The sequence below is a fragment of the Falco biarmicus genome, chromosome 4 (genome assembly GCF_023638135.1).
Source record: "Falco biarmicus isolate bFalBia1 chromosome 4, bFalBia1.pri, whole genome shotgun sequence".
NCBI classification, from domain to species: Eukaryota; Metazoa; Chordata; class Aves; order Falconiformes; family Falconidae; genus Falco; species Falco biarmicus.
Window position 1 is genome coordinate 96,968,645 of NC_079291.1, and position 26,021 is coordinate 96,994,665.

The 26,021-nt window shown below is 47.9% G+C and overlaps 1 protein-coding gene across 2 annotated transcripts in view; it reads right to left on the minus strand.

Annotated features, from left to right (window-relative positions):
* The window catches only part of SYNPR (synaptoporin), a 109,875-nt gene that overhangs the window by 36,284 nt on the left and 47,570 nt on the right, over window positions 1-26,021 (minus strand). The window contains exon 1 of one of the 2 annotated variants that reach the window (XM_056338067.1): window positions 9,372-9,545. The exons of the other annotated variant lie outside the window; for it this stretch is intronic. Within the exon in view, the coding sequence (XP_056194042.1) occupies window positions 9,372-9,395 (24 nt within the window). The 5' untranslated portion in view covers window positions 9,396-9,545. Of the gene's footprint in view, window positions 1-9,371; window positions 9,546-26,021 lie in introns of those variants that run through there. 2 annotated transcript variants of the gene reach the window in all.

Below are 26,021 nucleotides of genomic sequence, written 5' to 3' on the forward strand. Positions count from 1 at the left end.
CAGCATTTCATGTAGTGCTTTGCATTTTTAAAATGAAAAAAAAAAATCCACTTAATTTGATTCTTAATGGAAAGATTTATGGAATGAAATTGGGGTATTTTTACTGAGTAAAGACCATTTTATAATAATTTAGTTCTACAATACTTTAATCCCAAGGAGACAATTTTATCTTTTTTCCTTTGAAGAAAACCTTTATCTTTTTTATTCATCTTTCGTTGATTATTATAAAAAAAATCTGTCCTGGTTTCAGCTGGATAGAGTTAATTTTCTTCCTAGTAGCTGGTACAGTATTGTGGTTTTGAATCTAGTATAAGAATAATGTTGATAACGCACTGATGTTTTAGTTGTTGCTAAGCAGTACTTTAAATCAAGGACTTCTCAGTTTCCCATGCTCTGCATGGAAGGTGCACAAGAAGCCAGGAAGGAGCAGAGCCAGGACAGCTGACCTGAACTAGCCAAAGGGTTATTCCATACCACAGAACGTGATGTTCAGTATATAAACTGGGGGGGTTGGCCAGGAGGGGCTGATGGCTGCTCGGGCACTGGCTGGGCATCAGTCAGCGCGGGTGGTGAGCAACTGTGCTGTGCATTGCTTGTCTTTCTTGGGTTTTGTTTATCTCTCTCTTTGTGTTGTCTCCCCTTTCAATACATGATGATGATGATGATGATGATGATTGTTGTTGTTATCATATTTAATTTCAATTATTAAACTGTCCTTGTCTCAACCCATGGGTTTTACCTTTTTTCAGATTCTCACCCCCATCCCATCAGCGGGGGCGGGGGGGGGGGGGGGGGGGGGAAGCAAGCGAGCAGCCACACGGTACTTAGTTCCCAGCTGGGGTTAAACCACAACAAAATCTCATTTAGCTCCACCACGTAATGGTACAGCAGTCTTTTCTCATTATATTTTAATAGAGTAAACCCCAACTGTATACGAGAGGACTAGCTAGTCATTCGTCGAGGTAAAGAACACTGTTCCTCCAGATGGCCAGACAGAATCTGTGTAATGCCTTTCCTATTTATTAAGCTCAAAATATAATGCAAGATGGTGAGATGTGTTTCACCCAGTATTTAATGGGTAGCCATAAAGTTGAAAGCTAATGCTAAGGTTGCCAGCATGCACGGAAGAGTTAACGGGCAGAAAATAGACATATTTAGAAAGCCTGTTCTTGGACTCAGAGAAATGAAAAGTTGTCAGGGCACAAAGCTACTTATACAGTGGGGCAGAGATGCTAAGCTCTTCCAGCCCCTCTAACCATTTGCCAAAGGTTTGAGAGAAACATTTACAAGGACCTGAGGGTCTGTTTTGTTATTTATTGTGTAAATTGCTTTCTGTACGTGGAAACTGACAGAGTGGCAACAAGTCTTCCATGAAACAAAATCCACCAATACTTGCTGCAGAGAGATTTAGGAGGACCTGGGGTAATCACCAGGGGTACGCTGCTCCCATTGGGGCGTACCACAGAGCCACAGCATCACTGCACTGACAGCTAGCAGCCCTTTCCCAGCCCAGCTGTAAGGCAGTCTGGAAGTTACAGCTCTCCCTCTGCGGTCTCCACAGCTCCACATCCTTTTCAGAATTCTTCCTCCACTCTTCTTTTAAGGATGTGGGAGCACAAGTTGGACAGTTTTGTTTAGATTTGTACCTATGATGCCCAAATAACTCAAGGTGTGTCATCTCTCACTTCAGAGCAGAGACATGCACTCCTTTTCAGCCCTGAAAGCTTTTCCAGTCGTAGACTGCTAGCAAAACAGACAACCGTGGTGGTCTCGACAAGGATCCGCACTGTGACAGTGCCCAGAGCATTGCCAGTGCCAGCCCAAGAGAGCAGCCACCTCCAGGCTGTGTCCCCTTCCTCTCACCCATGCCAGCTGTCCCCCCACATGCCTGCACCATCTCATGAGCTGCTTTGGCATCGATTACGTGTGACTGCCACATGCAAAAAACAAGGAAAGCCATGCTCAGGTAAAGGAGAGGTTTTCTAACAGCTCATGTTAATCCTTATTTTATTAACAGGTAAGGTTCGGCAAGCCAGCAGATGCTCAGGTTCATGCATAAATGTAATTCTTTTCCTGCTCCCTCTTGAAAACACAGATTTTGTACAGGCTTTACAGGTTGATTATATGGGATTTACTGTGTAACAAGTGTAAACATTTAATTATAAAATAAAAAAGGTTGGACGGCTGCTCTTTTCCTTGCTTGCTTGGTGGGTTTAAATCATCTGGGTTTAAAATGGCCCACAAGATAATTTAAATGCATACAGAGTATGATCAAAGTTATTACTAAGGATTTACTCCTTCTAATAAACACAGGGGTTTACCTTACGGCTGAGTGACATCCACATGTGGGAAGCACTCAGTGAACGGAAAGTGCCCCCGAACTTAATGTCACTGAATCCCTGATGGTGGATATGGCCTCAGGGGCTCAAGGACAACCAAGATTACACAACACCTCCCCGGCCACAGTGCTGGATGGCAGGGGACAGCAAACCCAGCTGGCAAAAGCAGTGTTGTACGCAATGTGCATCTGCCCTGGGCTGGGGCTGTGACAAGGCACCTCTCCCAGCCCAGGAGCCCAGCCCCAGCTCTCCCAGCATCACCCCCAGGCACCCCAGCAACACCGCCTGATGGCTGCTGTAACTGCTTCCATACCCAGTTTGCGTTTTTGCTCTTCCCTATTAGCTTCAGCTCCTCTTTCCCAGCACCACCTGGTAGACCTGGGCTCCGGTGGAGCATTTTCCTGCTCTGGTGACAGATGCACACAGAAATGAGAGGTGGGGAGCACTCCTCTGACCAGAAAATGCTCCGTCAGCTCGGTCCCCCGGCGCGGCACAGCATGGGGGCTGCAAGAAAGCCATCCCGGGGTCAGCACCAACTGAAAATGATTATTACAGGAAAGGCTGCTGTCCTTCAATCATGCTGTATTATTTATAAGCTAATGATTGCCCATTGACTAGCAGGGATTATACGTTCTCGAAGATGTTTCTGGGTGAATGAAAGGGCATTAACCTCATTATTATCACGTCTGTGCTCATCAGAGGCCATTAGCAGCTTCCTCAGCTCCCCGTGCTGCTGTGTAGCTATGTGGTGTCATCTGCTGCCTCTCCACCCGCCCACCCCACACGCATGCATGCCTGCATTCGGGTCTGTCTCCTTTCTCAAGCAGATTTAAGGAAATGGGCGAAAATTATTTAGCTTGGCAAGGAATCTGCAAAGCCCTTGGGATTAATAATCTAGTGCAACAGCTTTTTCCCATGAGGATTTGAAAGTGCTTTCAAATTGCTAAGCAATGGGGCCTCCAATCCCTTATTACATACCCAGCTGCACTCTTTCAGATGAGGTCTGACCATTTTTTTCTTTTTTTTCCATCCCATAATACCTGTATGAGCAGGACCACTGGGAACCAAGGATCTGCTTTTGGAAAAGCACAGCTGGTTTTCCAGGCAGTGTGTCTGCAAAGCCCTCCAGAGACCATACAGCCCTGGCCATGGAGGCTCATTAGGGGTATCCTTCATCCATCTGACCATCACAGGTGTCCCCTTCTTGCTCCAGATCCAGCCTCACCATGGCACCTTTTACGATGGAGGATGGCTTGAGCCATCCATCCCAGAGCTCTGCCTGGCATCCGTGGAGATGGGACCCAAACACGGGACCTGTTGGCTCATCTCAAACCAGTTTTGGGTGGAAAATTCCACTGAAGCTGGCTCTGACCTCAGCACTCGCCTCTGTGAAAAAGGCTGGAAGAAGAATTTGCTCCTGGCTAACTATCAGCCCACATGGTAAAAATAATTTCTTTTCTAATAATTAAAATGATGGGCTATAAATGAACGTTTGCTTTGCTGAGCTCTGGGAATTCACAGGGAACATTCTGAGCATTTTTAAAATTAAAACCTCTCTTCCCTCTTTTTTTTCGCCACTCCTCTTATACTCTGTCCCCGGAGATATCAGTGCTCTCCATCCCACATTTAATCATAAAAAGCAACACCTAAACACAAATGTTTTTAGGAAATGATAAAAACAGTGTCCTTAAATTGAAATAAAATATTCCTTATCTCACTAGCTCTTGACACACTTCATCTGGACAGCTTAAGTTGTCCTGTTTCCTCTCCATCCTCCCCCTTACTGTGCTCCTCCACACTTCTTGCCTGTCTCTTTTTCTTTTCACACCCTTTCATTCTTGTTCCCTGAAATCTGCAGCCATACCTGCTTCTAAACACAAAAAAAGATAACAAAAAAAAAAACTTGGCAAAAACTTTGCCTGAATGTTCTCCGTTTCCTCCGTGGCTCAAAATACTTAATTCTGAAATAACCAGGCGTCCTTTCCTTTCTCTCAGCTGCTAGCAGCTGCTGCACATCTTCTGTGTCGCTTCCCAATGTACTTCAAATCCTCCTAGACCTCAGAAAAAAGTAGGCATTTGGACAAAACCAATAATGCATCAATATGTTTTTGGCTGTTGCAATCTTTATATCTGCACTGCTGGAGATGATTATCTAGCTTTTTTTATCTGTAGATTCAGGCCTGTGGAATAAAACCAGGGCCAATAAAATAAGGCAGAAAAGAAAACACAAGCAGAATAAAAAAAAAGCAATTGAACATGCTGTAAATTCAGAGTCAGGTAAAAGCTAATTCTGGACATGCTCACTAAAAAGATGAGGACGCAGCGAGGGAGATAGACTTATTAATTATTTGTGTTATGGTAGCACTTAGAAGCCCCAATCCTTTATCTGGGACTAGCTGTGCTATACATGGCAAACACTCAAATATATCTTTGGGTAATTGCACACAGTTTTAAGAAAAATGTGCAAATGCTCTGTTCTTTCACCTTCAGCAGTTTCTGGTTTGTTAATGGTGTTAAAGGAGTCCAAGTTCACCATCAGTCTCATTCTGAGCAGCTCCCAGGATGGTCCCATGGGTCAAAGAACAAATAATTCAGCAGGAGGGCACCCTCCACCCATAGCCGGATTGAATAAACCACAGCAAACCCCCCAAAGTGGACATGAGATACATCCATCGCTATTGCCATCCCCATCCCCTGGTGAGGGGGACAGAGCACTCACTGCTGCCAACACGGATGTTTCATCCTCATTGACTCTGTGCAAGTTTGATTGCTTTTCTAATTAAGATACATTTTATGGTAATCTACCAAGCCCCTTAGACTAAATCACTCACTTAATCTGTTGTTAGTGCCCATATGTTTACAGCTTTCCAGCCTGCTGCAGCATATTTGCTTTGCCACAGCACCGGGGACGTTTAAGTGACAGATGAGCCGCTGTGCAGCCGTTGGGGTGGCACAGAGCCCTTCCACCCGGACAGCCCGCGGCACGGATGGATGGATGGACGGACAGACGGACAGCCCCGGCACCCGGCGGTTGGGAGAGGAGAGGAGAGGCACGGCATTGCAGACACAGCACCCCATGCTGATCACCTGCCTCTCCCCCCAGCTGTACAGAAGGGTGCAGCATATCTTTCTCATTTTCCTTTCCTTCCTTTTCCCCTCCAAAATAAGAGGTTGTATACAACAGGGGAGGAAGGCTGAGCAGTTTCACAGCACCCTCACGTCTCTGGCCCCAGAGCTCACTTATGAGGATTTTCACCGCAGGCTCAAGGGCTCCGAGCAGCCTTTGAGTGAAGGGCAACAACTACATTTGCAGACTAAGGACAGGCAGAGTCGGACCCTCCATCTGTGCTGGACACTGAATTAAATAAAAACTGAGCAAGCGCTCCGCAGTTCTGCTCCTGCTGACCCTGTGAGCCTGGGCAGCAGCATATGCCCCCAGCCCAGACACTCTGATGGGCCCTTCCAACCTCTGCAGGGCTGATGCTATGCCACCGCACGGCTGGTGAGGAGCTGCACCTCTCCTTTGGGCTTGCCTGGGCTCTCCAGCAACCTTGCGTCCTGTACGGACACGTGTGTGCTGTGCGGGCAGGCAGCAGCTTCATCACTTCATCCTACACCAGGCTGCCCATGGCGGTTCCAGGTGAAGCAGGAGCGATGCACCGAAACGGGATGTGGCTCTTATCTCCCCAGTCTACAGCTCTCCTCATGCCTTCCCACACGCCTGCATCCCATGGTGGTACCCACATAGGCAGAGCTCAGGTAGGGTCCGTGGACCCCAGTTCTGCTCAGACTAGCTGGGCTGAGCCCCCAGCCCACCACACACAAACACGTTGTACTTACACGGGTGTACCACGCTACTATTGAAACAACTTGTGCTCAGCTTGCCTAGAGAAAGAGAGCCCAAAGGCAAAATCAGGAAAACCACCCAAACTCTAGGTCAAGTTGCCATCTGCCACCCTAGGTACAAGGAAATATTGCCTGAAAAAAAAAAGGTCATATAATTGTACAGGATCTCCTAATCAAGAGTGACATGAAGAATAAAACACCACCTGCCATCACCAGCAGTGACAGGTAGCTACTGTCCAGCATCAACACTAACACCTTTCCCCCTGTAGAGAGCCTATCGATCTGAACAGGATCAACAGAGGTGAGGAAAGTACTCATTAAGTCTTCCAAGGACTTGGCTAAAAAAAAGTATTTGGCATTCAGGAGGAGCCAGATATTTAAGAAATCAATTTTTTATGAGTTTAAGGAATTTTTCTAGGAACTGTTTGAGCTGCTAGAGGAGCAGCGAAGGAGACAGGACTCAAAGGAAAAGAAGCTCCCCAGGATCCATACACCCCTAAAATAATGCTTCAAACTCCTTTCAAAGCCTGATGCACCTGCTAGAAAAGGTCAGTGACTCCTCCATCCCGCTGGCACAACTCTCCCATTTTCAGCCCCAGAGTTTGTGAAGCACCATGCTGTGAACCTGTCCCTGCAGCTGCACCAAGCCCTGGCGGCACATCAACCTGAGGTCATCTTGCAGAGAGGATGTCATGCTGCTGGGGAGGTGATGGAGGCTGCTCCCAGGTCCCAGAGGCAAGCGGTGGTCTGGGGTACTGGACTGGGGAGAAGCTGCCCCTAGATCTGCTACCACCAGGTATCCAGAGCTGAAGGAGCACCACGCACTGCAATGCTAGGATGGGTAAAAGGCAACAGATGGAAAACCATGAGCACTGAAGACTTCTCTGTGTGTAACATGAGGAGCAGGGCAAGCTCTCCCATCCTCCTGAGTTTGTCTCAGTCGCATCCTGTACAGACATCATGTAGGGCTGAAGGGATCCTTTCTGCTCAGCCACAAGCTCCTCTGCCAAGGGAAAGTCTTGCAGTGATGGGCTTAACCACATTATTCACCTTGTGCCTCACACTCCCCTGGCCACTGGCGACCTGCCTTCCGGGACAGGGGTGAGCCGTCCCCCTGCCTGCAGTCAAACCAACCAGCCCTGGTGACATTTCCTGCTCCAAAGCTGTTAAGATGAGCTCAACTGGCTTCCTTAATGAACTGCAGCCCAGCTTTCAGGGCGGTCTGGCACCTCTGCTCTGGTGAATTACATGGCACAACCCCCCCAGGCCTTCAGTTCTGCAGGGTAGGAAGCAGGAATCATGCTCCTCTGTTCATGCTACACAGCTCCTTCCCCTCCAGGGTCATCCAAGTGTGCTCTTTGATCACCATCCTTCTGCTCACCTGGAGGACATTGCACTGAGCCAGACAGCAAGGCTTGGCAAAGTTAGAAATGCTTAATGCTGTCCTCAGGGAAGCAGGGTTATGCTTAGAAAGTGTGTGAGATGTGCACTGCTCAGACACGCATGCCCTCCACACCTGAGAAGTTAAATGACTGTGAAAAAGACAATTATTGTTACGTACCTTGTTCTCTGACACTGTGGTACGTAACACATTTTACGCACCATGTTTTCCAACACCGTGCCAAGCACATACATTCAAGTTATGCAGCTGGAATAAATACATATATATATATGGCCTTTATGAAACAGCAATCATGCAAAAGCCAAAAATCCACTGAACCGAGTGCCTGTTAACTACGTTTTCAGGAGCCGAGTGCACGGGCTCGCCTGTGCAATGCCCCACGCCCGGCTGGCTGCCGTGGGATGCTGCACGCCAGCACCAGCTCCTGCCCAGCCCCGGCTTGGGCAACCAGGGCACAGCCCCCAACACAGCTCGTGAGCCCACTGCAGAGGGACACACCACAAAACATTCCCATCAGCTGCTCCTCAGGCAGGTGAGAAGGCAAGTGCAACTATTCAGTTTTGAAAAAACAAGAACAATTAAATTGGTTCAAAAGCAGCTTAAAATGACTAAGCAGTTATTGCCAATCTGAAATTTCTCTCCGGAGGAGTTTAGCTTGGACTTCCAGACACAACATCTTTACCTTCTCCTGTGGGTTTAATAAACTCATTTACAGCCTTCTAACGTCTTATTAAAGTACACTTCGTATATCTATTAGCATGCCCCGGTATCATGAGAGTAGGCAGATTATTCTGGGTCTAATACGTTGATTTTCTGAGCAGGTAGATACTTAAGCATGTTCTCACAGCAGCTCCAGCTTGTGCTGCAGCTGGAGTTTTTAACGACTTCTGAAACGCCAAAGCGACTGACTCCCATGGACACGATTCAAGTATGAAAGAATCGAAGTGCCAATAAATTAATCAATATAATGCTGCAAATTCAAATATTTATTATGCAGTCTGTAAGTATGACAGCTATACATCTTGTTTTCCTCAGCTGTGCTACTACGATCACTGTCTTGCACTCCCTGGAAAGCACACCAGGAGCTATGATGGGGAGAGATAAATAACTGCACCTCGCTGTTATTTACAGGTAACGAAGAGGGCTCCAAGTTAGCCAAGAGCTGAGGAATGAGGCTGCTAAGCTCTACAAAGCAGAGGCAGGGAGCAGAAAGTCAGAGCAACAGCCTATTGACCTGTATTTATGATGTTACACTCCGAAAGCAAGCTATTTTCTTAATTAATTTAAAGATTTTCTTTATTTCATGAATACATTTTGATGAGGAGCATGTTGCTGCCAACCTGCTACACTTCAGATTGATCTTTCTAAGGTAATATGCAGGCAGATATTCATACTTCAGCTTGATCATTATTAAGTATCTCTTACTGTTTTTTTTTTTAAATATCAAATATTGTTGCAATATTTTTGAGGCCTCTTTGATTTAAAATGCCATAAGGAGCACAATAAATCAGAATTCCCTTTCCCTTTAATCCTCGCTCTCCGCGTTTCTGCTGTAAAATGAAGTGCAAAACAAGTTTTCAAAGCAGGCACTCTCCTCTGCAAAGCAAAATACAAACTGAAAATATTTCAATCTATCTAAAACCCATGGAACAGTTGGGCTCAGCATGAGAGTACAAAGAAACCAAACCTAAAAACAATTCTGTGAGCTTCACAATTCCTGTAAAACCCCACTTCTCCCCCAGACAGTACAGTTACACAAATAAACAGAGATGCACATAACTTACCGGAGCAAATATCACCATACACATTTACAAAAGAATTTATAATCCAACTTGCGTCTCCTGAAATAAAGCAAGGTTTGTCTCATACTAAAAATAAAGGCTCCCAAAAGCTTCTCACAGGAGAGAGAGAGAGAGGGAGGGAGGGAGGGAAGGAGGGAGGGAGGGAGAAGGAGCAAGCAAGCACCAGCTCCTTGCCTCGCTTTTTATGAAGCAAATAAGGAGAGCAAGAAAATCAATGCCGAGAGAAAGTGAGATGATATACCAATCAGGCAGCAGCCTCAGCCTTATTTGCAGAGACATGGCAAAATGCTCATATTATTAGACAATGACTACACACAGCCTAAGTAGAGAAAGTGAATACTTTCCCCTCGGTGAGAGGCTGGCTGCTTTGTGTGCAGGTACCACCACAGTGGGCTGGGAGATGCAGCCCCTTCCTCCCCACTGCTAACGCAGCATCACTTTGAGTCCTTGTGCGTGCTCTACAGGAGAGAAACAGTTCACAATTCTGGGCTAAAGTTGCACTAAGCTTAAAGATCCTCCAAAGTTCTGATGCTTACAAACTGCCATTGGAGCAGTGCTTCTTCGTTGCTGGGTTTGGGGGGTTTTTTGGACTCTACTTTGAGATGCCTTTCACTGCATCTTAGAAAGCTACTGCAAGGAGCCCACCCAAACAGGGGAAAAGACCCCTCAGGTCTCCCACACTTTAATGGGCACTGAGCTCCTCCTGTGCTCACACAAGACTAGACCTCCAAAGTGTCCTCCAGGAACCGGAGCTTTCACCCCCTTTTGTGTATCAAAGAAAACCTATGGGAAACCACAGGTTCCCTTGCGCCAAAAGGGAAAATTTCTGTGCTATTAATCCACCCACACAAACCCTTTGCTGTTCCCTGTGTGTGTGGGGAGGAGGAGGAGGAGAAGGCAGCAGGAGGTAAGCTCATTGCCTCCGACATACAGGCACCTGCTTGGGAACAGGACACATCCCTGGCAAGTGCCTGCCACCTCTGTGCAAAGATGCCACATTTGCTCCCCCCAGCAGCCACACAAAGACACAAACCCCACGCCGTTCCACTGCAAACCTCCTCACAAGGGGGGTTTCAGGCTTGTCCCACCTCTCCACTCTGTGTTCAGGACTTCAGCACATTAAAAACATAAAATGGATCCACCAGCCCCACTCTGCCAGGCACTGCTTGCTGTTACCCAGGCTGTGAATCACGCTCTATGCTATTTATTTATCAGCCTTGGGTTTATCGCTGTTTTGCCCTCTTTTCTACACGCTGCATCAAATATTTCCAAATACATGTGACAACGGATGAGACACAAGGTGAACTTTCTGTTTTATTTGGAGACAGAAGTTACACGCTGGTATACAGAAACACCTGCTGGGTGACAACAGCTCTCTACGCAGCAAAATTGGAGCACAATTGCTTTTCCCCAGCGGCTTTGGATTTAGGCTGTGCAAGAAGAGCTGGAATTCACAGGGAAAATCCTGAAGACAAAACCAAGGAGACTGAATTTGTCTGATAATTCAATTTATCTGTTTGGGGCTGGCACTTCTAGTACAATCCAGACACACAGGATGCTCCAGCAGCCCTTCATGAGTGCTGATCCTCAAGGCCCCTTCCCCACGAGCAGAAGCTGCACTGCCATGCTGACAGATGTCACTGCTGATGATGTGACCCCGTGTTTCCAACAGATACAGCCTGATGCTGGCTGATACTGTAATGAGGAGACATCGTGGTGCTGAGAGAGTTCTCCGGGCTGAAGCACTGCTCTGCTGCTTGGTGCATTTTAAAGTATGGGAAAGCATTTGTCGGCTACTGTGCATGCTGCCCAAGTCCCAGCCACACAGATTAAACTCAGCACCTCTGGTCTGCAAAGCTGGGCAGCATCTGCCTCCCACTGCACCGTGAGCAGCATTTCTTTTTGTTGCCTTACCCACACAGGAACCGCACTCTGCAGCCACGCTCCCACCATGCAGCCTGCATGTGGGACACATAATGTCTCAGCATTTGCCTCGTTAGTGTTAGTTAGTGTTGGCCAACACACCTTCCTCCCCGAGGACAGGGCTTACACATCTCACTCCTTCCTTGCCAGCTCTAGAAAAGACAGAGCAGCCCAGACAAGGTATGGAGGAGATTTTGAAGGAGTAACACAGACCCGAAGACAAACATGAATCAAAAGCCAGCAATGGGCAAAGGTGCCTGAGGACGACACAAAACTTGCCACCCACTGCATCAGCACAGGGGTTACTGCTGGCTCTCCCATAGCCCTGGGAGAGCTCTTCTCCAGCCTGCGGGTGCCTGGGTTTCTCCCACACATTTGGCTGAGAATGGCAGGAGGATGTTCAGCCTGCCTGAACTCCCCAGCTGACACATCTCATTGCTCCTGGCCTTCTTCATTGCATTCAGCTCTCCAGCTGGCACTGAAACTTGCTGTATCTCATGGTGACCAGCCTCTTGCTGCAAGGTGTGACAGCAAGTGAAATGCAAACACCTCTCATTTTCATTTTCCAGTGAGATAATTTTATTTTCCCTTCCCACAGCTAACAACTGCTGTTACTGAAACTCACTAAACTCTCCTGAAAACTTTGAAAAACATGCATTAAAATAGTTTTGCAGAGGTGCCCCTGGGAGCTGCTTTGTCTCAGCCTTCTAAAATGTGTGCCCACTTGGGCACCTGTGCAGGACGTGGGGGTGAGGATGCAGTTTTAGCCAGAGCACGATGGGTTGCAGCAGGCGATGACCTGTCCTGTTGCACAGCTCCTTCAAACAACGCTGCAACACGGACTACGTGACATAAGGAGATCAAAGCCTGCTTTTATTCCTGAACCAGCGACAAAACATGAATGCTGTGGATCAAGCCTAACGTTGCTGAAAGCAGATGTGTCGGTGTTTGCTCACAAGGCAGACCACTTACCGGGCTGCAGCAGACCCTGCAGCACTGCAGGCTGGTGCTCTCTTCAGCTTTATTAGATTCTTTTTCAAAAAATTCATCTGAAATACTGAACGGGGCACTCAGCATCACCAAGCATAAAGACAGCTGCTGATGATGCCAGCGCTGTTATACCATGTTGCTCTCTATGCTGTATCAGAGCCTTCCACTTTTGATTTTTAAGTTGGGAGTTTCAAAGCAAACTAAAAAGCTTCACAGGATTTAAGCCCCAAACTCCTTTAGATACTACTGAAAAGCTGTACACATCCAGCAGATTACCGCCAGCTTTGCCACATCACTCAGGGCTGAAGAGGTTTAATCCCTGCCTCTATGAGGTTCATGGCCAACAGAGCTAAAAGGGATGCAGGGACACCAGTACCAGAGAGGGCTGCAGCCTGGGGAAAAGACGTCTCCCCGAGTACAGTAGCAGCCATGGGAGGCATCTGCACAAGGATGGCAGGAGACGGGGCCACTCTTCTGGCTCCCCACTGCGCTTTGCTGTCTCTTCCCACAGCACCCAGCCCACCACAGGGTACCTAAAGCCCCCACAGAGGGAGCCCAAAAGCACTAGTTACATTGAGACCCTCTCATTGCTGTGTTGCTTTACTCTTAACGCATCTGCTTATATTACCCCAGGAACCCTGTCCGTGCTTGCACATGTGAGCAGATTTACAGATGCCTATAAAATCACCCACTGCATGGTAGAGATGAAGTTTTACTGGTCTCACCATGGAGGACCTAAGCTAGAGTTTTTTCAGCATTATGGCCCTCAGCTCTGCCCCAGGCTGCATCACACCCAGGCTTCCCTGCCCAGGCGAAGGCAGGAGCAGGCAGCACCACCACAGGCCCTTTGACCACGCTACTACGCATGTGCCCACTCCACATTTGGAAGAGCTAATGAGTAATATCAGAGCCTCCATCCCACCTGTTCTGTAGAGAAAACATCAATCAAGGCAGCAGCGGCTGTGTGAGCAGGTTGGAGCTTGGCAGAGGGGCTGCAGCCCCGGCTGGGGCAAGGAGAATTGGCCAGCCCAGAGTTGCTGCTACAAATAACCCACCAGCCCAGGAAATACTAAGATGTGCTGCCTGTTTGCCAACAGAGATTTTCACATTTCCCTCTCAATCTTTATTTAAATTTGGGAAGACAGAAAATTAACGAAGTCTGAGATATATAACTGGAAACCATTTGTTTTCCTTGTGGAAATGGAACGTTTCCTAATGAACCTCCCCTCCCCCTGTGCCATTCGGCTCTGGATGCAAATATTGCTGCGAGTTTATCAATCTGTGGCTTGTTTCACGCAGTTTGCAATGCTAATGAGTAAACCAATTTTGACATATTATGTAAGCCAGTTTCTGAAACAGAGATTCTTGGCAGGCCAAATGTAAACACAGACACCCTCTTGCATCCAATTTAAATGAGCATGTTGCTGAAAGCACTAAGGGCTTGATTCTGTTGACTTATTCCTGATTTACTCCAGTGAAAAAAGAAAAACAACAAAAAAATACCCTTCAATTCAATTACTAGTGCAGCAATAATTTGCAAAATGGATCTAATTTTGTAACAAGGAAACATGCTGGAATAAGCTAATGCAGGGTGGTGACTCGGGCACTGCATGAGCATCAGCACAGCACACGATTGGAAGCACACACACCATTCCAGATGGAGTTAATGGGGGAGATGTCAGCTCTCCTCTCCCTCATCCTTCCAAGCCAAATTCAGCTCCAGGTAGCACCCCATGGGATGGACCACCCCCAGAGGGTGACTCCTTTCAGCCCCTCTGCTCTTCCACCATGGCTTTGCAGGAGAAAGACATTACCTACCTGAGCAGTAGGCAAAGCCCAAGAGCAGCACTGAGTGTTTTGAGCCACATGCTGCCCCTGCTGCAGTTATGCTGGGGGTGGTGGGAACCCAGAGCATATTTGTTTCAGCATGCACCAAAGGTCTGTGCCACACCAGGGCATACCTGGGTGTTGAGAAGACATGAACTGCTCGCTGCCTTGTCCACCTGCCTCAAACCTGGCAACTGGCCCCACCACAGAGGCAGTTGGACACCCTGATTAATGGATTATATCCAGGTTTTACAGACTATGATCTCAGCACCAGAATGACGTGCATCGGATGGCAGACTGCAATGCCCAGCAGCACACCTTTGAATGACACAGGGACAACCTGAAGGTCACAAACTTAGAGTTAGGGGTAGGAGAAAGGAGGAGGGAAGCATTTTTAAAACCCCCTAAAAAAAAAAAAGGCTCTACCAGAGAGATGAACACAATTTTATTAAAGTGAGGAAAAGCTGGAATCAAATCTTTCATTTACACTTTTCCCGGTACCATCTGGAACATTTGCATCTGCCAAAAGCACAGCGTATTTCTGTCGACAAGTGGAAGCAAATGAGGTAGCAGCATACCTGGAGGTGGCCTCTGCCCTGCTAATTGCTCTGGGCACCTCCAGAGTGTATTAAAACTAAAACATGAGTGTAAAGTTGAACTGTGATGTTACTGCTATGGCAGAGGAAAAGTAAGAGTCATACTCTGCTGCGAGGTCAGGTGTGCTGCTGCAGAGCTTCTTTATTGCACGTGTCCAAGATCCCACCAGGCACCGGAGCTGCAAAACACACAACCTCATATTCAATCCCCTTCACAGCCTCAGGACCAGGATATCATTTATCATACCTGGCTCTTTTGTATTATAAAGTAAAGGAGAGCAAGAGGAAGAATACTTTTAGCCTCCAAGCAAATATCCCATCCTGAGCTTTCGACGGTGAGAGCAAACCTGAGAGCTCTTTCCTTTGTGCTGCATAGCGCTTTCAAGCTATGATCACAAGCAACTGAAATGCCACACATTTGCTGGCTCATCAAGTTTTACCCTGCAAGTTTGGAAATACACAGTTGATAAAGTAATTACAGTTTTTATGGCATGAGAGAAAATCTACTGCTGTCTAGACACAAAAAAAAGGACCGTGCTTGAAAGGAGGGCAGCTGACAAGTAAGCATCCCTTGGGATGAGAATGACAGGGATACGTGCCGCCCGTACAGACCCAGCACATCACAGCACCAGGGGCTGCAGAGGAGCAGCAAAGATTGGGAAAAGATGCCCCACAGACCTGAGGGATCGTGCAGATTCCTGCCTGAATCAGTAAAAGCCTAGCTCTTTGCCAGCCAACAAATACCTGTCCCCACTCACGCTGCCACCCCAGCACGGAGCCCAAGGTGGGAGCAAAGCCCAAGACCGGATCACCACATCGGGTCCCATCCCAACAAGGGAGGCGACGGCAGCGAGCACCTGGCAACCAGACTGATGTACTACAGCACTTCCCTCCCTCCCTCCCGTTATCTATGTATGGCACAACACAGCATCAGGCAGGCAAAAGAGTGCTTGATTTATAACATCTCATTTTTACCGTAATTTTAAATGATTTGGAGTAACTCCTGTGGTTAGAAGTCCAGCTGTTATTCAGGGCAAGTCAATTTGGAAAGCCCTCACTGTCCATCCAAGCACCCCATGGATTTCTGATGCTTGGAATAGTGTCACTGCAACACCCTAACTCTTAGTGCTTTCTGCATTTTTCAGCTTCAAGTCTTGTTTCTGCACATCTTAAATACCAGACAGTAAAAACACAGAAAATAATAATCTGAAGGTCAAATGGGCACGGACTGTATGATGAAAACAGCTTGGAATAAAAGAGAATGAGATGACTTTCTATTGTAATTTTTATAGCTATTTAACAGGAAGAATGAAAAAGTCTAATTACTGTCAACTGTAAGTTTTCAGCTACCCAGCCAGTAGAGCGCTGTTATTAAACTACTGCATAATTGCCTCTTTTACTCTGCTTCCCACAGAAGTTGTGTTATTTCACTCATAGTTAAACTCATAATATTGGCTTCATAACTAATCCTGTCAATCGAAATCCCCAGGGGCTACTGCAAGGATAAAAATAGCACAGAGTTGTTTCTTCCCTCAGCTTTCCTTCAAAGCCTGTTTCTGGAATTACCGGGGCTGTGGCTCGGCAGTGCCACGGACCGTTGCACCCACCACCGAGACGGGAATGCTGCCCCTGCGGCTCAAGCCAAGCACGGAGCAGAGGGATGGCTCCTTCCAGCAGGCGATTCTGTTCCCTGCACTGTGGGTCTGTCCCGGCCAAAATAAATCCATCTCTCCCTCCCGACACAAGCAGCTCAGATAAGATATTCGGTGTTGTGTGGCTGAGCCTCCATCCCCAAGCCCAAAGGTGACTGCCCACCCCGGGGCTTCATGCCAGCACTGAAGTTCAGCTGACACTTGCAAAGCCTGGGGACGCACGAAAAGCGCAGGTTTCTCCCTTCCCCAGGCATCAAGCACTGGGTTGGCTCCTCACATACAAACCCACAAGACACCCAACTACATGTTCAAGACATCCACTGAAATACCTGTTGGACTTGATGATCTTATTTTCCAGCCTAAATGATTCTATGAGATGAGCACAATTTGTGCACTTACGCAGGAGACTGCTTAAAGCACCAGATTTTTACCTGCCCAAGTTCTGTAAACTCCGTCTGAAGCCCTGCTTGCTCCCTGTGCGTTGGACTGATGCTCCTTGCTAACTCCTGGCACGGTCCTTCCCTGGAGAGGGCGTTGGGCTTGCTGTAGAAGACCCAGGCAGGGTTTCTTGCCAGAGCTTTGCATGGCAGCATGTCCTCCCTGTCTGGTGGGATGCTCCTCTTGTCTCAGACACAGCATACATGGTGGGGCCAAACTCACCATTCAGCTCAGGTCTGGGATGAGACGATAGGGCTGGAAGGGGTGAGGGAAGATGGATTTGGCCTCACACTCAGACCTGCCATCTCTGTCTGTGTCTCTCTGGAGACAACAACCCTGTGCTGGGATTGCTCTCTGGTGGGCATGCACAGAAACTGCTGAGAGCTGGCGAGGAACCGACGGGAAAGAACACATTTCCCGAAGCGGGGTCCCAGAGCAAGGGCCTGGGGTGCCCATGCCAGGAGGGAGGCAGCGCCAGGGCTCTGTGTGCACCTGAACCAGCCCCAGAGCCATCACACTTGCCTCTGCCCTGCCCAGCCACCACTGGAGGAGCCCCTCGCTCTGCTGCGACTGACAGCCCGACAGCACATAGCACACTCACTGTACCACCAGGTCCACGGGGGAATCACGGGAAACTGCTTCAGTTGAGGTGGTTTTCCTCCTGGAAAAGCCACCACCCTGCCTATTACAGCCACAGGCAGGTGATACTGCACAGACCTGTGATGCTGCAACATCACTCATGGTCTGCAGCTGGAGCCATCCTCATGCTGGACAGCAGCAACATCCATCAACCAAGGAGTGAGAAAACCAGAGGAGCGGTTTAAAAATCTGTGCAAAAAGAAATTGCTCGCCCTCTCCCCACCCCTCCGCAGCAAGGAGGGACCAGCTCCAGCACAACACTTTGCAGCCACACAGGAATTATCGCTTCCCACGCAAGCCTGAGACACCCTGACCGGCACTCCAGAGGGGTCCCAGGGTTAAACAGCCCCTGTGCATGCACTAGGAGAGCACGAGGGTGCCCAGCACAACCCTCTGTGGGATACTCCTTCCTCCTTCCACCACTGTCTTTGCTTTACTGTTTGAAACAAGAGGATAGAAAATTATTCATGCCATTGCCTGGGCTGCCAAGCAGCGCCACGGTGCTCTTGGGCAAACTGGGAGAGCTCCCAGCAAGCCCAGCTGGGAGAGCCCCAGCGTTCCCAGGGGTTAGGGTGTCTCCCCAGGAACCTTACCACTGCATGACTGCCTCCCAGGAGGTGGTCCTCACCACCTGCAGACAGCAAGCCTACCAGAGGACACCCCTGGAGTCAGCGGGGCTGTGGGACTGCCTTGGTGGACACGGTTCACAGCAGACCCTCAGATTTAAAATAAACACAGCCTGACGCAGTGCTCCTGTTCTCACCCATGGTGCTTGTTCAAATGAACCCTCAGGCTGATGGATCTCCTCACCCAGAAAGTCGCAGAGACCCAGAGAAACCTGTGTTATAGCCAAAGTTACCACTGGCCAGAGAGCAGAGCTCACAGCTTCCACACCTGTGCCAGGCACAGGAAGGACAGGGGGGTGAAGCACCAACACATCAGGGCTGAAGCAAACCCATCAGCATGGCTGGGAACTGTCCCTGTGTCCAAGTACAGGTTGAGAAGAGAAGAGTAAAGGGCAAACAAGGAAAACTGAAGCTGCCAGGCAGAAGGGCAGCAAAAACTCCTACGGGAGCAAGTGTGGTGACGGCAGAGTGTGCACAGAAGCTCAAAGCACCGGAACAGATCAGGTGGCATGAGCCAGCCTACCTCCACTGGGGGTGACACCATACACCCCCTCTTTGCATGCTCAGCAAGGTCCTCAAGGAGAACACGACAAAGCAATCGCTCTTATAAACACAGGCCTTGATATCTAGATGAACGTCCTTGGGGTCTGACTCTTCAAAGCCTCAAAAACTGCTGGGGGCTCCTGATCTTCCTCCATCTCCACCAGACTCTACTGCTTGTGGTGTGTCCATTTAAACTTGTCAACTCTTCATCCTCAAAGAAGAGGAATGAGAGTCCCAGGCTGTCCTGTGCTCTTCCTGATGCGGCACAATGGTTTTGACAACTTCCCATCACTCAGCAGTAGATCCTTCAGGAGGAATCTGGAAGAGGAGAGCACAGGCTGCGTAAGCACTGGGTTAAGTCCAACTGTCAAATTTGCACAGTGATCCGAGCATGCAAGAAAACACATGCAGGGTCTCACTATTTCCCCAAACTACAGTACTATAGATAAAAAGGGTAAAATTGTATTCCAATTGACTGACTGGGAAAAGGAAAAAAAAGTGCCTTCCTGTTTCCATAGCATCAAATTAGCAATGGAATTTTAGATGCAGAAAGCAGAGCATTCATCTTGCCACGTACTTTTCATTTAACATAGTTCAATCAAAGTGGCCATCAACTCTCCTGGATGGAAGTAATTAAGGAAGGCAAAGGCTGCTGTGTTTCCAGTGGAGAGGAGAGCCTTTCCTTTGGCAAACCTTATGCGTCTGGATGCGTCCAGCCCACCAAAAGTTTTCAGTCAGCTGTTAGCCCAAGGCTTGTTCCCAGATGTGGGGCACCCCACTGCTCCAGCTCCCTCAGATCCGCAATCCTTCCCCCACCATGCAACTACATCCATTATGTGAGCAGAACACGGCTGTTCTGACAAGCGCACACCATGCAGCAGACATGCCCACGTGCCTGGGTGCAGGGAAGAGGAGCTGTCTGCATGCGCTCATCTGATGATGCAGGACACTTGCACTTCAGCTCTGTAATGGATGGACATCTAGTCACACCCAAAGGAGTAGGTGGCCCCATGTAACAAGACCAGGGACCACTGAAGAACCCCGCCATAGAGAAAGCAGCTAGTGCAAGGCAAGGGGTTGGCTATTTGGTGAAAGCCTACACCTCTCCCACTGATGCCCAGGCAGACACTGCAGTGCAAGACCAAGAAGGTAGCTATGCCACCGTGCTGAGTGTCTGTTCAGTTCTGTCTCAGTCGTGAATGAATGTCTTGGTCACCACTGAATGTTGTGAGGGTATCTTCTATGGTCCCAATGCTCAGAACAACCAGTCATGCACCTGACAGCAAGTAACAGAGCTCATGCAAAAAACAGATAGTATCTTACATGAATCATCATCATCAGGGCTCTTCCAGACACCAGCTTCAGGAAGGTCAGGTGGTGAGGTACTGTATGTCCCCTGTGAACGAAGGGGAATGGTGCATTTTTTTAAGTTTCACATTAGGCAGCTGTACAACTGCTTTAGGTGGACCTTCCCTGTGGATCGGAGAAGACTGTCCTTGTCCAACCATCAGAGGGTTTCTGTGCAAATCACCTCATTGTCCTTGGGCTTTTGCACATTTTCACGTGTATAAGCTTAAAGTGTTTGTTATTATTTCTTGAAGTGAGGAACCCCCAGAAGCACTTGGTGAGTTTGCATGGAAGACAACACACTTGCACATCATTTATTTCCAGTAATGTATTCAACAAATATCTGGGTGTCCAGTACACGCTTGTTGGGAATTTATGCAAATTTATTCTACAAATAATCTTGAGAAACAATGCTAAGAGTGAATTTGAGCTGAGACTGTCTGAGATTGAAGGTGTTAGTTAGGTTATCAGACACAGTGGGTGGCATGTTAATGAGTTCACTTCTTAACTAGTGGGTATAAGTGAGAGGCTTGATCTACAACTGAAAGAAAAAACTGAAAGAAAATTTGAATTTAGAGCACAACAGCTATTCCTGAATAGATTCACATGCAGGCACTTGTTTTACCGCAATGCCTACAGAAATATGCACGGAGCAACTGTTTCTGAATAGCCCTGTGTATAAACAAGCCTGTAAAATTTGGTTTCTGGTCTAAATATTTAAACTGGCTGTCTGCATGTAATACAAGGTAATAGTCTTCTACAAAATCACTGTTTCAGTGAATTTACTGGCATCACCTTTGTTTATCTGTGTAAGAAGGGGAGGGAAGCATCAGACAGGCCTGAAAGCCAGCAAAATAAATTCAGGGTTATTTTCAAGAGGACTGCTTGTCTCACAGTTAAGAAAATGGACCCGGAGATGGAAGGTCCCATCTCTGCCATGGTCTATTTTAACTCTGCAGAAAATCAGGATGTGTTTCTCGTACCAGACACAAAGCATTTTCTCTTACTTCAGCCGACAGTCATTTTTCCCTAAGCAGTCACATCAAACCACTTACAGTTCTTTGCATCCTACTGTAGCTTTGTTTTACTGTAATTGTCCTTATTTAAAAAAAAAAAAAAAAAAAAAAGTACCTTCCCTCTTTTTTAAAGCGATTAGAAATGTCATTCACATTACCCTCTGGATGTGAACTGAGCTATTCCCAACAGCCACTCAAAAAATACATAATCACCATAATTACTAGTGGCATCTAATTAACATTCAACTTCCTCTCTAGAGCAGCTACAGCTGGACAACCCATTTATTTCAACCTAAAACTAATGCCCTCCTAATTATTTTCTGTCACACTAAGCAGCCCACCTGTGTCCATCTTCACCAGTGCCTCCGTCTGGCACAGCAAGCCAAGTGAGCACCTCTGCACACACTGTGTGTGCTCCGCCTGCTAACAAACGCCTCGTGTAAACATGGGGACCTGCTCCCACTGATTATACAGCTGGTGGCTCTATTAGCGTTCTTCACCAGGATTCACAGGAATAAATAAATAAAAAAAAAAAAAGAAGAGAAAAAGCAAAGGAGCCTCCTACATCAAATGCAAACCACCCTCTGCTTGGCATCATCGCTGGGGAAAAAGGCTGCAGCCACCCCAAGGTACTCAGTGCTCTGGGTCTGACCTCTTGGGAGAGGGCAGAGGATAAAGAAGCCCATAAAACACTTGTGCCTCTTGCTCCTGAGGATGCTGGGGGCTGTTTGCCCTTTACCATGGCTGTGATCCACCCTGACTGTCCAGGGTGCCGCAGCCGAGCAGGAGGGCTTTGCCTACGCCTGCACTGCCTTCAGCTGGGGCACCAACCACCCTGTGCCCACACCAGGGCCATGGCTCAGTCTGACAGCTGCCAAAATTCACTTCCATCAGCCAGGTGGCAACAGGGTCTGGGTGGGCATGCGGACGGCCCCAAGTCCTGGTGTGTCCTGGTGCTGGTCTCCAGGCTGGGGCAAACCCTCTGCCATCACCTTCGTTCTCCTTCCCTGGCCGCTCTGTAGCAGCAATAGCGCCAATACTGCTTAACCCAAACATGATTTTAATAATCCAGACAAATAGGGATTAGACAGATTAAGCAGCCTGTTTTTATGAACTGCGCAGTATCAGGCACTCATTCTGAATAAACCAAAGTACATACAACTCCGCGATACCTCGGTTGTTTCAGCCTACTCCTAGTCCTTTTCTGTAGTTCTTGCAACCCCCATCCACTAATCAGGCAACTTTTTAATTCTCTTTCATTCTCCAGACACACATCATCCCTGTTGGTAGGAAAAGCAATGCCTGCTGCTGCCATCTAGATGAGCTCCAACTCATTAGCTCTCTGTTTCTTTCCAGAACTCAGCTGAAAACTTATTTTCCCTTTTGCTCACGCCTCTCCATTTTCCTCTCTCTTTGCTATTATCTCTGTACTTATATTATTTCAGCCTGTAATTATTGTAGCACTCCTAGGAAAGACGCTCTGCAAAATTACATCATATTTGCATTCTCATTTGAGCTTTCATCATTACACCGACCACATATATAAAGGGGATGAGAAGGAAACTGACAGTTACTGGGGGAAGCTCTGACTAAACTTCTCCCAAACTCAGGAATTACTAATGCCTCTTTCTTTCCTTCTCCTCTGCTTCCATTTGTCATCTTCGGTGTGAACCTCTGCAAGCAGAGGTCCCTGCTCAGCCCAGCAGCCACGTAGGGTCACAAAACCCACAGCAATGCAGTATTTACCCCCAGTCAAATGTGGCTAAGAAGGTCAAAATCTATAGGTAGAAGGAAGAAGCTCAGACAGCATGATCTTGCAGGCTTCGCTTGCTGAGAAAAATACAGCAGATCAAGAGTTGTCAGAAATGGCCTGAGTTTCAAGGGAAAAAAAACAATTAGAAAAAAATAATTAGTGCATGCACATTGGTGGGCCATTTATGTGATAGCCAAGTTATGGTTTTGATGCCAACATAAGAACTGCAAGCCCCAGTTAAGCTCCGAAATTCAGTATCTTTAAACTCTGCATGAATTTTTTCCCACCCATCATCACCTGCTGAGCAGTAAAATGCCTCCAAATTGAATTGTCCAACCTTCCCCAAATAAATTTCCTGCACCACAAAAGAAAATCTCTTCATGGGAGCTGATTTGCGAAACAGTTTAGACAAGGCTATAAGCAGATGATCAAACTTTATGAAAATGCCCTAGCTCTTATCAGTGCAAATCAAGCTAAGACGGATCAGAGTATTGAAGTCTTAGCGTTTCATAAATCAAAGAGCTGCCTACATGCTCTGCTGGCTGTCCAGGAGCACCTGCGTATGAAGGACTAATTGCAAACCAGTATATTTTTCTTTGCTACTTTTCCAGAAAAGAACAGAGTTATCACAAAGTGCTACTCTCCAGCTAGCAAAACATTGCTAAGGTTTCCCAGGAGAACCACTTGCACCTCATTTACCTTCCCAGCACATCCCAGGTTTGCAGACACCTGGGTTCTGAGCAGCCCACCCCACACCCCACCCTGCCCAGCATCCCACCACCGCCCTGGCTCAGACCTTCCGCTGCATATCGGTTCTCCTGGGAAATGCACCGAGAGCATCAGCAGGGAAAGAGCCCTTGCCCAGAGGTCCACAACCAGCCTGGTGGCAGAGGAGGGCTGAAGGTGCCCCGCACAGCATGGCTGCCTTGCAGCTCCACCACTGCCATAAGGACTCAGCAGTGCCGTCAACCAGCCTGCTAGCCCTGCTAGCCTTGGCTCCTTCATCCCATCCCTGCTCCCACGGCCAAAGAGAAGACACGGCCTCTGTCAGAGGCTGTTGCCGTCAAGCCACGTGCAGTTTGTTGATCAAAAGAGCAGGCAGGCGCTCTTTTGAAGGCAGGAGCTGGCGGTGCTAAGAAATTGGGGAAAACACATCAAAGAAAAGCATGAAGCATTAAATCCCAGTGGTCTCCCCAGCCCCTGGCTAGCACCAGCAGCTCGGCTTTTCAGCTGATTAGACACGGGTCTGCAGGGCTCCGCTGACACGCTCTGCCAGCGCACACCAGCCCTCGCCCGCTGTGCTTGCCCGCTTTAATTGCCAACGAAGCAGAAGGAACCAGCTCTTCCCCTCCCCTCGCATCAGCATGCTTGGCAATGCAATGCCCCGTGGATCTGCCTCCCCAGTCCTCTCAGCGTGGATTCTCTGCTGTCTATAAGAAGCTGCACATACACCACCTCTACAAGAGCTCTCAGCAGGGGCAGTGTGGGAATTGTGGGCGTTCCTTTATTTATTTATTTGTACAAAACTTCCAGAAATGCAAACTCTTTGAAGTCATACCACCCTGTCCCACTGAGTTGATGCTGGCCAGCAGGTTCAAAATGTATTTGTACACCTTCTCGAGCTGTGGGGAGCCAGACAACGTGCAAGTTGAGTCACAACAGAATTATTTCAGCTGATGCTTAAAGATAAGACTTGCAGACAATAAAACAAGCACCCCCTTCGAAGTAATAGTCCCCTCCAAAAGCCAAGCAGATAGCAACCTATCACTTCAAACCTCAGCTAGCACTCACCTGCATTCCTAATTGCTTTTTGTCTCCACTTGAGGCAATTAACTCCATACCCCCCCTCTGACACTTTCTCACTCCAAAAAGCAGTTTCCATTTTACTGGCACAAGGCTCTGCATTTGGATCTCAAGCTTCCGTGCTTATTCCCTTTTCTCCGCAAGGCTCTGCACATGTTTGTGTCTGGGCATGTGTTTTCTCACCCTGATGAATTCATTATTTACGGGGCTGAAAGAGCGAAGCTGCTGAAATGGTTGTTCATCATTTAGCTCTTCTACATGTCTCTCAAAGGCATAACAAACATTATGGGAAAGCAAATATCAGACTCGACGGGGCTGCTTGAGTGAAAACACAGAAATGAACTCGTGGTTACTGTGCAGAGGGTATGTCAATACGTGCCATACATCCCTGCCGGGCATGGAGCTAGCTAAAACCCTCCTAACCTGGAAGCTGCCAGGTTTCAGCCATTCCCAGGCCCCCAGCATGATGCCCAGAGCAGCCCCAAACTGGCACAGGTCAGTGTGCTCCAAGGGATGCACTGGCTGAGGCATGTTCCCAGGATCACTGATGTGTTGGGTTTTAACAGATTTGGGAAATGGTACCAGAGGGCAGAGATGTTTACCCTCAGCATAACCAAGACAAGGAAAAAAAATAAACCATTACTTTCAAGCAGCTTTTGAAATCTCCACAAGCCTGTCCAATATCAAAAGCCTGTTAATATGCAAAAGCCACTCAACATATTTCCACTTAGAAGTGACAAGCACAGGCATTAATGAGCCAACACTTCCTTGCTTTTACCATCTTTACCAAGACTGGAAGACCTCCAGGTGTGAGACAGCCTCTTGCCAACACAGCAGCAGCACTGCCAGCAGGGCCAGGTGTGGTCCAGGGTGCACAGGGCAATAGGGATAACCTCTGCAGCAGGGAGGTAACAAAGCCCGTTTTCTTCCCATCGCTGATCTTGATAAAAAGGTTTTTACTCATCAGGAAGCTTTGATCACAGAGACCTGAAATTACAGACCACACTGATACTCTGATTGCTGCTAAGCATCTCGACAGATGATAAGTGCTTCCAAACAGACAAAACCTTCCAAGCTTTGTTTAGAGCAGATGACCACAGCCCACGGGAACCCCTGTGGCCAGGCAAGCAAGACTGTGTGAAGGCACATCCACCACACCTACAGCAGGATCTCATTCCAGAGGGCAACTCCACCAGCCACCACTACTGCAGCCAGACCTCAGCTTGCTGTGCCGGGCTCAGGAGGAACGGCAGGGACCACAATTCCCAAACCTGACACACTTACACTGTTACATGCAAAGTGTTTTGGACAGTATACACTTGCTAACTTTTTTTATTGCACTTTGCTGCACTGTTCTGGTAGCAACAGCTCCCTCTGAGGGGGATGCCAGTGCAGAGAGCCCCACTCCAAACCACGCACAAATCCTTTTCTTATTATTTCCCCAGTGCACACAGTGTGCTTTTCTTTATTATTATTAAT